Here is a 14,625-nt window from a genome sequence, read left to right as displayed (position 1 = left end):
AAAAAAAGGTATACAGTGGACCCCAGCTTAACGATCACCTCGAAATGCGACCAATTATGTAAGTGTATTTATGTAAGTGCATTTGTACGTGTATGTTTGGGGGTCTGAAATGGACTAATCTACTTCACAATATTCCTTATGGGAACAAATTCGGTCAGTACTGGCACATGAACATACTTCTGGAATGAAAAAATATCGTTAAACGGGGGTCCACTGTACTGTTATTTTTACAAAACCATATAAAATATTAACCTTCTTGGGGTCAGTCCCGTTGACGCCAGTAACGGTCCCATAGTTCTACTCCATGAGTTCAGCTCGCCCAGATAAGTTGTGAGGAGTAAAAAAACTGTAACCATGTTTTTGATTTAAAACTGCAATTTTGCAGGGGATTTTTCGTATGATTTTAATGGTTGTATTCTCGATTACTTTTCCTCATTTGATAGAATGGAAGATATAATACAGAAATAGAGATGATTTTGATTGGTTTCAAAATTGAAAGTAGCTTGAAATTGAGCTCAAAGTAGCAGAAATGTTCAGTTTTTACCAATATTCCAGAGAACACAAATGACATCACTCTTCCAATATACGTCCAACTGGCCAGTCTATTATGCATTTAGGATTGCACCGACATTATTTAAGCAATTATTACAATAATACAGTAGTCTGCGTAACAGTAAATCTATTAGATTTTGTGTAAATAAAAATTCTAAATGGAAAGCAAATGTAATATAAAATTGGCTTGGGGACGTAACTGATGAACAGAGGAAATGTTTTTTTTTATTACCAGGAATGTCTACATTGTTCAGTCTGGACCCTATTTTTAAATTGGTAAATTTTTAATTTTGTGTGAAATTAGCCAAATTACCAATTTCTGATCACTTTATTGGGTAGTTGAAATAGGTAAATGGGCAGTTTATTGTACTCAGTCAATAGAATAGAAGGAATACTAGTGAAATAGCTATGAGTTTGGTCGACTGGAACAATGGAATTAGCCCAAAATAGGGCTCAAATTGGGTGAAATCACTAATGCGTAAATATCGCCAAGACCGCTAACTTTGCAAGAGCATAATTCTGTAAGTTTTCCATCAAGTTTCATACTTTTGGTTCCATTATCTTTGGTAAAAGATTCTCTATCATTTCATGAGATAAAATAATTTTTTTTAAATTCTTCGACACTGAGAGTAAGTTTGAGATCAGGGGTCTTGACCTTGAAAGAGTTAAAGACTAGTCCCCTAGCCCCCCTCTTCCAACCAGATTGATGCATCCTAAGCTCTTGTATATAAAATTTGCTTGACTACCCCTGATAGTGTCTGCACAGATACATTGAGGGAGAACCTACACTGTACATTATAATTCAGGTGCTCCTTGATTTCCGATGAGTTACATTCCAATGAACCCATCATAATTTGAAAATATCATGAGTCAGATATGAACATGATATGCTAAATTAATAAATAAATAAATAACTACTATCACTGTATAAGTAATAGACAAATAATTACTGTCTAATCAAATATAGTGGTACCCCGAGTTTCGAACTTATTTCATTCCAGAATGCTGTTCGAGTGCCAATACCGAATGAATTTGTTCCCATAAGGAATAATGTCAGCTAGATTAGACCGTTTCAGCCCCCAAAAATACACTTACAAACACATTTACACAAATACACTTACATAATTGGTCGAGTTGGGAGCAGTTCGAAACTCGGGGTGCCATTGTACCAGTATTGAAAAGTAAATAAATGAATAGAAGTTACAGACTTACCACCTTCATGTTTGGTAGTTGTCTTGAGTTTCATCTCCGAAGTAATTGCTTTTTCACCATTGTAATGTCAAAATATAAGTCGAACCATTGTAAGTCAAGGATCACCAATGTATTAATTTCTGGTTCATTTGCCAACAGTATGGCTCCTCCATTTGCCATCCCAGAAGACAAAGACAGTGGTGAGGACAAGGGACAAACAGGCTATGACGACGATATCTTTGATCTTGCATCTACTGCTGAACATGACACCTTCGGAGTTGATCCTGCTGTCCACTCTGTATCTGAAAATTCGGGCATTAGAGACAAGAGAAAAATAAATAAACAAGGGAACTCAAAGTGTGATAAAAAAGGAGATATTAACTCCCTTAAAGAAACTGATAATTCTCTATTAAGTGACAAAAGTACAGAAGACAGAAGTGAAGAAACTGAGGATGGAAAAAGTTCCTGCAGTGAGACCAATACTGGCACTGGTAAAACTAAAACTCGTAAGTCAAAAAAGAAAAGAAAAAAGAAAACTGAGCTAGAGGTGAGTCTGTTACCAGAGACTACACTTTCTAGTCCTCTGAAAGACTGTACTGGTGCCAGTCCCACCAAAGTCAGTGAAAGCATTAATTACCCACCAAATATTCTGCCTACCAGTTCCAGTATTCCACAAGACATAACAGCTTCAGTGTCTGACAGTGGCAGCAGTGTACTGGATAATCTGCTCAGCATGCAAGATTCTTTTCTGAAGCCAACTCAGAAGATAACATCTCCCATTAAATCCAAGGATGAAGCCTCTGAGACAACCCCTAATCTGAAGCCTTGGTCGAATTCGCTAAATACGGACTGGAAGGCGCACTCAAAGGTTAGTAATACAGTTTTAGTGATGCACCAACAGCCTGGTTGTTCAGTTGACAATAAAACTGGTCATGGGTGTAAGTTTATTCAGGTACACATCAAAACATTTGCATAAATTATCATTCATAGCAGCACATGCAGAAGAACCACTCTGAAAAAAATAGTGAAATTCCAAGCACTTCAATGATTTCTCAAGAAAGCACTTGGAATTTCGCTGTTGTTTCACAGTGGTTGTTCTGCATATTGTGTTATCACTTGTTTACTGTGATCTTTTTGCATAGCAATGTATGTGTGGATTACCTAGGATAACCCAACAAAGTGACTTATTTCCATTGGGATCCTTGTAATATCACTGTTTAAACCTTAAGACTGCTAAGCAGCTCAACTGTGTGAAAAGCAGTAACAGTCAAAAGAGATATACTGGGAATAAGGTAAATTGAGTTACAGTGGGCCCCCGCATAACGATCAGCTCCCAACTCGACCAATTATGTAAGTGTATTTTTGTAAGTGCTTTTGTAGGTGTATTTTTGGGGGTCTGAAACGGACTAATCTAATTCACAATATCTCTTATGGGAACAAATTCGGTCTATAACGGCACCCAAACAGACTTCTGGATTGAAATAATATCGTTATGCGGGGGTCCACTGTATTTATATTAACATTAAAAAAAAGGTGGGTGGGGATGTTACAGTTCAGAGGTTCATGTGAACTGTGATGTCAGTGTTCTGGCAAAATAGTGATTGAATGAATGATGGTGAATGTGTTTCCTTATTTTGAGGTCACCCTACTTCAGTGGAAGGTGGCCATTGTGTTTAATAAGGAAAAAAAAAATGTATCCCTTTACCTTTGATATACCTGTAATGAGTTCTGAGAGTTTTTCTACTCATATAGCCTGGCCTTGTCTGGTGCTTTCCTGGTCAGTCAGGCTGTTGTTGCTGGTGGAGCGATAGAGTGAGTGATAGTAAAAGTGTTTCTTCTTTTTCAGCTCATGCTACCTCAGTGGGATATAGCTGGTGTGTTAAAAAATCTATATACGTTTTAAAAATGCAGTATTAGAATGTGGGGCAGAAGTTTGTGGTTATAGGAGGGTGGGGGCAGGAGGAAAGAGGAGTGATTGGTGGAATGATGAAGTAAAGGGTGTGATAAAAGAGAAAAAGGTAGCTTATGAGAGGTTTTTACAAAGCAGAAGTGTTATAAGAAGAGCAGAGTATATGGAGAGTAAAAGAAAGGTAAAGAGAGTGGTGAGAGAGTGCAAAAGGAGAGCAGATGAAAGAGTGGGAGAGGCACTGTCAAGAAATTTTAATGAAAATAAGAAAAAATTTTGGAGTGAGTTAGACAAGTTAAGAAAGCCTAGGGAAAATATGGATTTGTCAGTTAAAAACAGAGTAGGGGAGTTAGTAGATGGGGAGATGGAGGTATTGGGTAGATGGCGAGAATATTTTGAGGAACTTTTAAATGTTAAGGAAGAAACAGAGGCAGTAATTTCATGCACTGGTCAGGGAGGTATACCATCTTTTAGGAGTGAAGAAGAGCAGAATGTAAGTGTGGGGGAGGTATGTGAGGCATTACGTAAAATGAAAGGGGGTAAAGCAGCTGGAACTGATGGGATCATGACAGAAATGTTAAAAGCAGGGGGGGATATAGTGTTGGAGTGGTTGGTACTTTTGTTTAATAAATGTATGAAAGAGGGGAAGGTACCTAGGGATTGGCAGAGAGCATGTATAGTCCCTTTATATAAAGGGAAAGGGGACAAAAGAGACTGTAAAAATTATAGAGGAATAAGCTTACTGAGTATACCAGGAAAAGTGTACGGTAGGGTTATAATTGAAAGAATTAGAGGTAAGACAGAATGTAGGATTGCGGATGAGCAAGGAGGTTTTAGAGTGGGTAGGGGATGTGTAGATCAGGTGTTTACATTGAAGCATATATGTGAACAGTATTTAGATAAAGATAGGGAAGTTTTTATTGCATTTATGGATTTAGAAACATATAAGTGAACAGTATTTAGATAAGGCTAAAGAGGTCTTTGTGGCATTTATGGATTTGGAAAAGGCGTATGACAGGGTGGATAGGGGGGCAATGTGGCAGATGTTGCAAGTGTATGGTGTAGGAGGTAGGTTACTGAAAGCAGTGAAGAGTTTTTACGAGGATAGTGAGGCTCAAGTTAGAGTATGTAGAAAAGAGGGAAATTTTTTCCCAGTAAAAGTAGGCCTTAGACAAGGATGTGTGATGTCACCGTGGTTGTTTAATATATTTATAGATGGGGTTGTAAGAGAAGTAAATGCGAGGGTCTTGGCAAGAGGCGTGGAGTTAAAAGATAAAGAATCACACACAGGGTGGGAGTTGTCACAGCTGCTCTTTGCTGATGACACTGTGCTCTTGGGAGATTCTGAAGAGAAGCTGCAGAGATTGGTGGATGAATTTGGTAGGGTGTGCAAAAGAAGAAAATTAAAGGTGAATACAGGAAAGAGTAAGGTTATGAGGATAACAAAAAGATTAGGTGATGAAAGATTGAATATCAGATTGGAGGGAGAGAGTATGGAGGAGGTGAACGTATTCAGATATTTGGGAGTGGACGTGTCAGCGGATGGGTCTATGAAAGATGACGTGAATCATAGAATTGATGAGGGAAAAAGAGTGAGTGGTGCACTTAGGAGTCTGTGGAGACAAAGAACTTTGTCCTTGGAGGCAAAGAGGGGAATGTATGAGAGTATAGTTTTACCAACGCTCTTATATGGGTGTGAAGCATGGGTGATGAATGTTGCAGCGAGGAGAAGGCTGGAGGCAGTGGAGATGTCATGTCTGAGGGCAATGTGTGGTGTGAATATAATGCAGAGAATTCGTAGTTTGGAAGTTAGGAGGAGGTGCGGGATTACCAAAACTGTTGTCCAGAGGGCTGAGGAAGGGTTGTTGAGGTGGTTCGGACATGTAGAGAGAATGGAGCGAAACAGAATAACTTCAAGAGTGTATCAGTCTGTAGTGGAAGGAAGGCGGGGTAGGGGTCGGCCTAGGAAGGGTTGGAGGGAGGGGGTAAAGGAGGTTTTGTGTGCGAGGGGCTTGGACTTCCAGCAGGCATGCGTGAGCGTGTTTGATAGGAGTGAATGGAGACAAATGGTTTTTAATACTTGACGTGCTGTTGGAGTGTGAGCAAAGTAACATTTATGAAGGGATTCAGGGAAACCGGCAGGCCGGACTTGAGTCCTGGAGATGGGAAGTACAGTGCCTGCACTCTGAAGGAGGGGTGTTAATGTTGCAGTTTGGGAACTGTAGTGTAAAGCACCCTTCTGGCAAGACAGTGATGGAGTGAATGATGGTGAAAGTTTTTCTTTTTCGGGCCACCCTGCCTTGGTGGGAATCGGCCAGTGTGATGATAATAAAAAAAATATGATAGAGTGGATAGAGGAGCAATGTGGCAGATGTTGCAAGTATATGGAATAGGTGGTAAGTTATTAAATGCTGTAAAGAGTTTTTATGAGGATAGTGAGGCTCAGGTTAGGGTGTGTAGAAGAGAGGGAGACTACTTCCCGGTAAAAGTAGGTCTTAGACAGGGTTGTGTAATGTCACCATGGTTGTTTAATATATTTATAGATGGGGTTGTAAAGGAAGTAAATGCTAGGGTGTTTGGGAGAGGGGTGGGATTAAATTATGGGGAATCAAATTCAAAATGGGAATTGACACAGTTACTTTTTGCTGATGATACTGTGTTTATGGGAGATTCTAAAGAAAAATTGCAAAGGTTAGTGGATGAGTTTGGGAATGTGTGTAAAGGTAGAAAGTTGAAAGTGAACATAGAAAAGAGTAAGGTGATGAGGGTGTCAAATGATTTAGATAAAGAAAAATTGGATATCAAATTGGGGAGGAGGAGTATGGAAGAAGTGAATGTTTTCAGATACTTGGGAGTTGACGTGTCGGCGGATGGATTTATGAAGGATGAGGTTAATCATAGAATTGATGAGGGAAAAAAGGTGAGTGGTGCGTTGAGGTATATGTGGAGTCAAAAAACGTTATCTATGGAGGCAAAGAAGGGAATGTATGAAAGTATAGTAGTACCAACACTCTTATATGGGTGTGAAGCTTGGGTGGTAAATGCAGCAGCGAGGAGACGGTTGGAGGCAGTGGAGATGTCCTGTTTAAGGGCAATGTGTGGTGTAAATATTATGCAGAAAATTCGGAGTGTGGAAATTAGGAGAAGGTGTGGAGTTAATAAAAGTATTAGTCAGAGGGCAGAAGAGGGGTTGTTGAGGTGGTTTGGTCATTTAGAGAGAATGGATCAAAGTAGAATGACATGGAAAGCATATAAATCTATAGGGGAAGGAAGGCGGGGTAGGGGTCGTCCTCGAAAGGGTTGGAGAGAGGGGGTAAAGGAGGTTTTGTGGGTAAGGGGCTTGGACTTCCAGCAAGCGTGCGTGAGCGTGTTAGATAGGAGTGAATGGAGACGAATGGTACTTGGGACCTGACGATCTGTTGGAGTGTGAGCAGGGTAATATTTAGTGAAGGGATTCAGGGAAACCGGTTATTTTCATATAGTCGGACTTGAGTCCTGGAAATGGGAAGTACAATGCCTGCACTTTAAAGGAGGGGTTTGGGATATTGGCAGTTTGGAGGGATATGTTGTGTATCTTTATGTGTGTATGCTTCTAGACTGTTGTATTCTGAGCACCTCTGCAAAAACAGTGATAATGTGCGAGTGTGGTGAAAGTGTTGAATGATGATGAAAGTATTTTCTTTTTGGGGATTTTCTTTCTTTTTTTTTGGGTCACCCTGCCTCGGTGGGAGACGGCCGACTTGTTGAAAAAAAAAAAAAAAAAAAAAAAAAACGTATAAATGGGACTAAGAGATATTAAAAACAGGTAGGAATATAGTTTTGAAGTGGCTGGTATTTTTGTTATATGCCGGTACCTAAGAATTGGCAGATTGTGCATAGCTCCTTTGTATAAAAGAAAAGAGAACAAGAGATAGTTTGTAGTTATAGGGGAAAAAAGTCTGTTTGAGTATACATAGTAAAGTGTATTGCTGCAGTATCATGTACTATATATAAATTCATTTTTTCAGGGCCAGAATTGTCCATATTTATCAGGAATTAATGTGCATTACCAGCTGTTTTCATTTGGCATCAACAGCTCTGAGCCCTGCGAATCTTCACAGCCTCTCAGAATATTAATTCGTCATAGTGTTCATGGACTCTCCAGATTTAAAAATGAAAAGGTGATATGCATAGTTTACTTGAAAATGTTTATTTAGTTTGTTGAAAGAATAATAATAATAATAGTAACACTGCTTCAAGATAAGTCCCATAGCCCTGTCTTCCAACCAGATTTGCTACACTTATGATAAGAATTGTTGGGATTTTTAACCCAGAGGATTAACCATCCAGGATAGCCCGATAAAGTTAGTGTGCCATCAAAAACTGTCTGTCTTCTTTCTACTGTGGTCTTTCCTTGTCCCACAGGATGCAACCCACACCACTCAACTAATACCCAGGTACCTACTTACTGCTAGGTGAATAGAGACAGCAAGTGTAAAGAAATATGCCCAGTGTTTCTATCCCAGGAATTGAATCACAGACACTCAGTGTGCAATGCAAGAGCGTTGCATACTGAGCCACAGGCCACATATGTATATATGTAACTCCTGTATATAACTTCTATGGCACCACTAATAATCTTCTATCTTCTTACCAGCTACTATCCAAAGCATACACGATATATCCCAAACTTGAAAACCAAGCATATTTTGGGTGCGAAGTTAACACATTGTCTGAAATCACGCAGCAATGGATTCAACTTTTAACCCGACCCAACACTACTCTCCTTCAAGGTATGTTAGTAATAATGGTAGCATTGCTGGTAAAATGTTAGGTGAATGGACACACATGCAACTAATGTGATGTTTTATTGTGACAACATTTCGCTCTGTTACTAAATTTAAAAAGAAAAACTTTTGTTTTTCTTTTTGTGTCACTGTTCCTTTTTGGGATAAGATAAGATAGGGGATACAGCCGGTTCATTGAAAAAAAATTTTTAGTCTCCAGGAGCTGTATCAAGCAGTTACAACCAATACAAGGACACAGAGAGTATATATAGATACCACATGAGGTGGAATAAACTGTGACTTTATAATAAAAGCTCCATGGGGAACTGGAACAGAATTCTTCCTCCATAAGCCATGCGTGTCATAAGAGTCAACTAAAATGCCGGGAGCAAGGAGCTAATAATCCCTTCTCCTGTATACATTACTAAAGTTAAAAAGAGAAACTTTTGTTTTTCTTTTTGAGCCACCCTGCCTCGGTGGGATATGACCAGTTTGTTGAAAGAAGAAGATAATAAAATGTCACATTAGTTGCATCTGTGTACTTTTATTTATGGTACGTTACTTGTAAATTACCTGTGTGTGGTCAGCAGACATAATATTGTCCATTTGCAATATATTCTTATTCCTCACAACCATTAAAATATTGAATGTGTCCACATTATGTTAATGTGCTAGAATCCTCATTACCTATAATCATAATTAAACTTGTAATTCTTAAAACAAACCATATAGCATGCACTAATAGGATATTCAGTTCTCTTGTATTCATTGTAACTCCTAAATTTATTTTTACAACCACCTAAAACATTGTATATATAAGCAGTCAGTTCGTCATTGCCTTATTAGTCTTATGAAAGTCTTAAATTTGCCTGAAATATTTTGCATATTAAGGAGCTTTCTGCATGTACACCTAAATGTCACCCATCACTGTACAAACATTGTATCATGCTGAAAAAAATTATCTTAATCTTAATCTTCAGTGGGATCTTCTTACAATGGACCATGTCCATTACATCAGGCATTTCAAAACAATAAATTTTTATATAAACCAACACCTCCTCCCCCTATTTACTCTGTTATTTCACCGCCCAGATTTGATATATGTATACGAATTTTCAATAACTGATCTGATATACTCTATATTTTTGTAACTGATCTGATATACTCTTATGTTTTCAGTGACTAATCTGATATATGATTTCAGTACGTGTGTGTGAGAGCTCCGGTGAAATTATGATGGCAGAAGAAAAGGATTTACCTATGGTTCTGAAGGAAGGACAACAACCACACATTGGCTTTCAACCTCACCAGCCTCTTGCAACGTTGCATTCTGTGTTTTCTGCAGTTTGCAGGATAGTTACTGGTCACTATATCCTTCATCATGACCCTAAAACAGAGGCATTTATCACGCTTCTTAAAGCAACGGATTCAGATAAGTAAGTTCAGTTATTGGAGATGGTGTTTTGCCTGTCAGGAAACATGCAATAATAATAATAATCTTTATTTATGCAAGGACATGATACAACTTCTAGGTAGTAGGTTGGTAGACAGCAACCGGCCAGGGAGGTACTACCGTCCTGCCAGGTGAGTGTAAAACGGAAGCCTGTAATTGTTTTACACAATGGTAGGATTGCTGGTGTCTTTTTTTTCTGTTGAATGATGATGAAAGTATTTTCTTTTTGGGGATTTTCTTTCTTTTTTGTTTCACCCTACCTCGGTGGGAGACGGCCGACTTGTAAAAAAAAAAAAAAAAAAAAGCAAGCATTCAGGTACATCTTGTTACTTCTACTTACACTTAGGTCACACTACACATACATTTTCTTTCTTGTTCTTGTTTATTTCCTCTTACCTCCATGGGGAAGTGGAACAGAATTCTTCCTCCGTAAGCCATGCGTGTTGTATGAGGCGGCTAAAATGCCAGGAGCAAGGGGCTAGTAACTCCTTCTCCTGTATGTATTACTAAATGTAAAAGGAGAAACTTTTGTTTTTCCTTTTGGGCCACTCTGCCTTGGTGGGATACGGCCAGTTTGTTGAAAGAGAAAGAATGATACAACTTATATAGACCATAGCTGACATCAATCACACACTATATAAAAAGCCTCTGGTTATGCAGAGCATTTCCTGCAACTTAGGTTAATTTTGTCACCAGGATGCCACCCACACCAGTACTACTACTACCCTCTACTCCCTCACAGCTTGCCACATGATCAGAGATTTTTAATAAAAAAACTGAAACTACCCTTCCCTTCCTCAATTCAACAATATTTTAATTTTATTCCCATTATTCAGAATTTCTTTTACTTAAATTTTAATTTAAAAATTTATTTAACAAATATCTCCATGGGGAAGTGGACAAGAATTCTTCCTCCAATAGTCAAGTGTGTCACAAGAGGTGACTAAAATGCCAAGAGCAAGGTGCCAGTAACCCCTTCTCCTGTACAGTGTAGAAACCTTTGATATACATGTATCTTTGATGAGTTTCAAGAGTCTCTCTACTCTTGAAGCCCAGCCATGGGCCAGGCTCATTTCTCCTTTTTTAGGTCACCCTGCCTCGGTGGGAGATGGCCAGTGTGCTAAAACAAAAATTTAACAAATTATCACATATTCAATTTTCTTGCAGGGAGTTGCACCTGCAGAAATTCAATCTGCATGCAGTGTACTCAACAGGATCTGTCAACACCAAGAACTACACTGTGCCTCCCTGGCTGGCCCTCGACACCCATGTCCTCACACCATTCCATCTCAAGCACTGCAAGATCCCGGCCACCTTTCCCATGGATAACCGTAAGCACTCAGACTTTTCCTTCAGTGTTCATATACATTTTCTCTATGTATAAGTTGTTAGACAAATATTGTAAAGCTAATTATCTCATTGACACTGTAACAAGTGCCAGTCTAGTGCCTAATGAAGCTGAGTTGTACAAGCTATCTCATGTATGTTAACAATGTATAATAACAACAATAATAATAATATATTATAGGTAGTAGATTGGTAGACATCAACCGCCCAGGGAGGTACTACCATCCTGTCAAGTGAGTGTAAAACGAAAGCCTGTAATTGTTTTACATGATGGTAGGATTGCTGGTGTCCATTTTATGTCTCATAAACATGCAAGGTTTCAGGTACGTCTTGTTACTTCTACTTACACTTAGGTCACACTACACATACATGTTTTTTTTTTTTTTTTTTTTTTTTTTTCAACAAGTCGGCCGTCTCCCACCGAGGCAGGGTGACCCAAAAAAGAAAGAAAATCCCCAAAAAGAAAATACTTTCATCATCATTCAACACTTTCACCACACTCACACATTATCACTGCTTTTGCAGAGATGCTCAGAATACAACAGTTTAGAAGCATATACGTATAAAGATACACAACATATCCCTCCAAACTGCCAATATCCCAAACCCCTCCTTTAAAGTGCAGGCATTGTACTTCCCATTTCCAGGACTCAAGTCCGACTATATGAAAATAACCGGTTTCCCTGAATCCCTTCACTAAATATTACCCTGCTCACACTCCAACAGATCATCAGGTCCCAAGTATCATTCGTCTCCATTCACTCCTATCTAACACGCTCATGCACGCTTACTGGAAGTCCAAGCCCCTTGCCCACAAAACCTCCTTTACCCCCTCTTTCCAACCCTTTCGAGGACGACCCCTAGCCCTCCTTCCTTCCCCTATAGATTTATATGCTTTCCATGTCATTCTACTTTGATCCATTCTCTCTAAATGACCAAACCACCTCAACCCCTCTTCTGCCCTCTGACTAATGCTTTTATTAACTCCACACCTTCTCCTAATTTTCACACTCCGAATTTTCTGCATAATATTTACACCACACATTGCCCTTAGACAGGACATCTCCACTGCCTCCAACCGTCTCCTCGCTGCTGCATTTACCACCCAAGCTTCACATCCATATAAGAGTGTTGGTACTACTATACTTTCATACATTCCCTTCTTTGCCTCCATAGATAACGTTTTTTGACTCCACATATACCTCAACGCACCACTCACCTTTTTTCCCTCATCAGTTCTATGATTAACCTCATCCTTCATAAACCCATCCGGTGACACGTCAACTCCCAAGTATCTGAAAACATTCACTTCTTCCATACTCCTCCTCCCCAATTTGATATCCAATTTTTCTTTATCTAAATCATTTGATACCCTCATCACCTTACTCTTTTCTATGTTCACTTTCAACTTTCTACCTTTACACACATTCTCAAACTCATCCACTAACCTTTGCAATTTTTCTATAGAATCTCCCATAAGCATAGTATCATCAGCAAAAAGTAACTGTGTCAGTTCCCATTTTGAATTTGATTCACTAATATTTAATCCCACCCCTCTCCCGAACACCCTAGCATTTACTTCTTTTACAACCCCATCTATAAATATATTAAACAACCATGGTGACATTACACATCCCTGTCTAAGACCTACTTTTACCGGGAAGTATTCTCCCTTTCTTCTACACACCCTAACCTGAGCCTCACTATCCTCATAAAAGCTCTTTACAGCATTTAGTAACTTACCACCTATTCCATATACTTGCAACATCTGCCACATTGCTCCTCTATCCACTCTATCATATGCCTTTTCTAAATCCATAAATGCAATAAAAACTTCCCTACCTTTATCTAAATACTGTTCACATATATGCTTCAATGTAAACACTTGATCTACACATCCCCTACCCACTCTGAAGCCTCCTTGCTCATCCGCAATCCTACATTCTGTCTTACCTCTAATTCTTTCAATTATAACACTACCGTATACTTTTCCTGGTATACTCAGTAAACTTATTCCTCTATAATTTTTACAATCTCTTTTGTCCCCTTTCCCTTTATATAAAGGGACTATACATGCTCTCCGCCAATCCCTAGGTACCTTCCCCTCTTTCATACATTTATTAAACAAAAGTACCAACCACTCCAACACTATATCCCCCCCTGCTTTTAACATTTCTGTCATGATCCCATCAGTTCCAGCTGCTTTACCCCCTTTCGTTCTACGTAATGCCTCACGTACCTCCACCACACTTACATTCTGCTCTTCTTCACTCCTAAAAGATGGTATACCTCCCTGGCCAGTGCATGAAATTACCACCTCCCTTTCTTTCTCAACATTTAAAAGTTCCTCAAAATATTCTCGCCATCTACCTAATACCTCCCTCTCCCCATCTACTAACTCCCCTACTCTGTTTTTAACTGACAAATCCATACTTTCCCTAGGCTTTCTTAACTTGTTTAACTCACTCCAAAATTTTTTCTTATTTTCATTAAAATTTCTTGACAGTGCCTCTCCCACTCTTTCATCTGCTCTCCTTTTGCACTCTTTCACCACTCTCTTCACCTTTCTTTTACTCTCCATATACATACATGTACAAGCATATATATATATATATATATATATATATATATATATATATATATATATATATATATATATATATATATATATATATATGTATACATGTATATATATACGTATATATATATACACACACACACACACACACACACACACACACACACACACACACACACACACACACACACACACACACACACACACACACACACACACACACAGAGAAGACAGACAGGAGATCCCAGACCCAGGAAGAAGATCTAATACAGCCTCCCTCACAACTTTCTATAGAAGCCTCCCAACCAGGTCAACCCCAGTGCAACCAAACACTCTAAATCAAAACACCCATGCCACATCCAATGCCCCCACCCACTACATTACAAACTTCACCCCCACAGCAACAACCCATAGTTCCTTACCAGGTCTCCCACTTCCCCAACCCCAATATACTTCCCAGACTACAGTCTTAGAAAAGAAGTTGAAGGTGTGGTATACAAATGCAGATGGAATAACAAACAAGTATGAGGAGTGGCACGAAAGAATCAAAGAGACATCCCCAGACATAATAGCACTCACAGAAACAAAACTCACCAGAATAATAACAGATTCAATCTTTCCATCCGGATATCAAATCTTCAGGAAAGACAGAGGGAGGAGAGGGGGAGGAGGAGTTGCACTGCTCATTAAAAACCAGTGGGGTTTTGAGAAAATGGAAGGAATGGATGGCATGGGCGAAAGGGACTACTTAGTAGGAACAATCCAGTCTGAGGGACATAAGGTGATAATTGCAGTAATGTACAACCCACCACAGAACTGCAGGAGGCCAAGA

At 39.1% G+C, this 14,625-nt stretch overlaps 1 protein-coding gene across 1 annotated transcript in view; it reads left to right on the top strand.

Annotated features, from left to right (window-relative positions):
- LOC128705173 (little elongation complex subunit 2-like) overlaps positions 1 to 14,625 on the top strand; it is a 45,070-nt gene that overhangs the window by 20,522 nt on the left and 9,923 nt on the right. The window contains 5 exon segments of the mRNA XM_070100359.1: positions 1,903 to 2,611; positions 7,657 to 7,809; positions 8,286 to 8,421; positions 9,620 to 9,851; positions 11,036 to 11,199. Coding sequence (XP_069956460.1) covers positions 1,903 to 2,611; positions 7,657 to 7,809; positions 8,286 to 8,421; positions 9,620 to 9,851; positions 11,036 to 11,199 — 1,394 coding nt within the window.

Source organism: Cherax quadricarinatus, chromosome 72 (genome assembly GCF_038502225.1).
Source record: "Cherax quadricarinatus isolate ZL_2023a chromosome 72, ASM3850222v1, whole genome shotgun sequence".
NCBI classification, from domain to species: domain Eukaryota; kingdom Metazoa; phylum Arthropoda; class Malacostraca; order Decapoda; family Parastacidae; genus Cherax; species Cherax quadricarinatus.
This window is presented reverse-complemented; position numbering and strand designations above follow the sequence as displayed.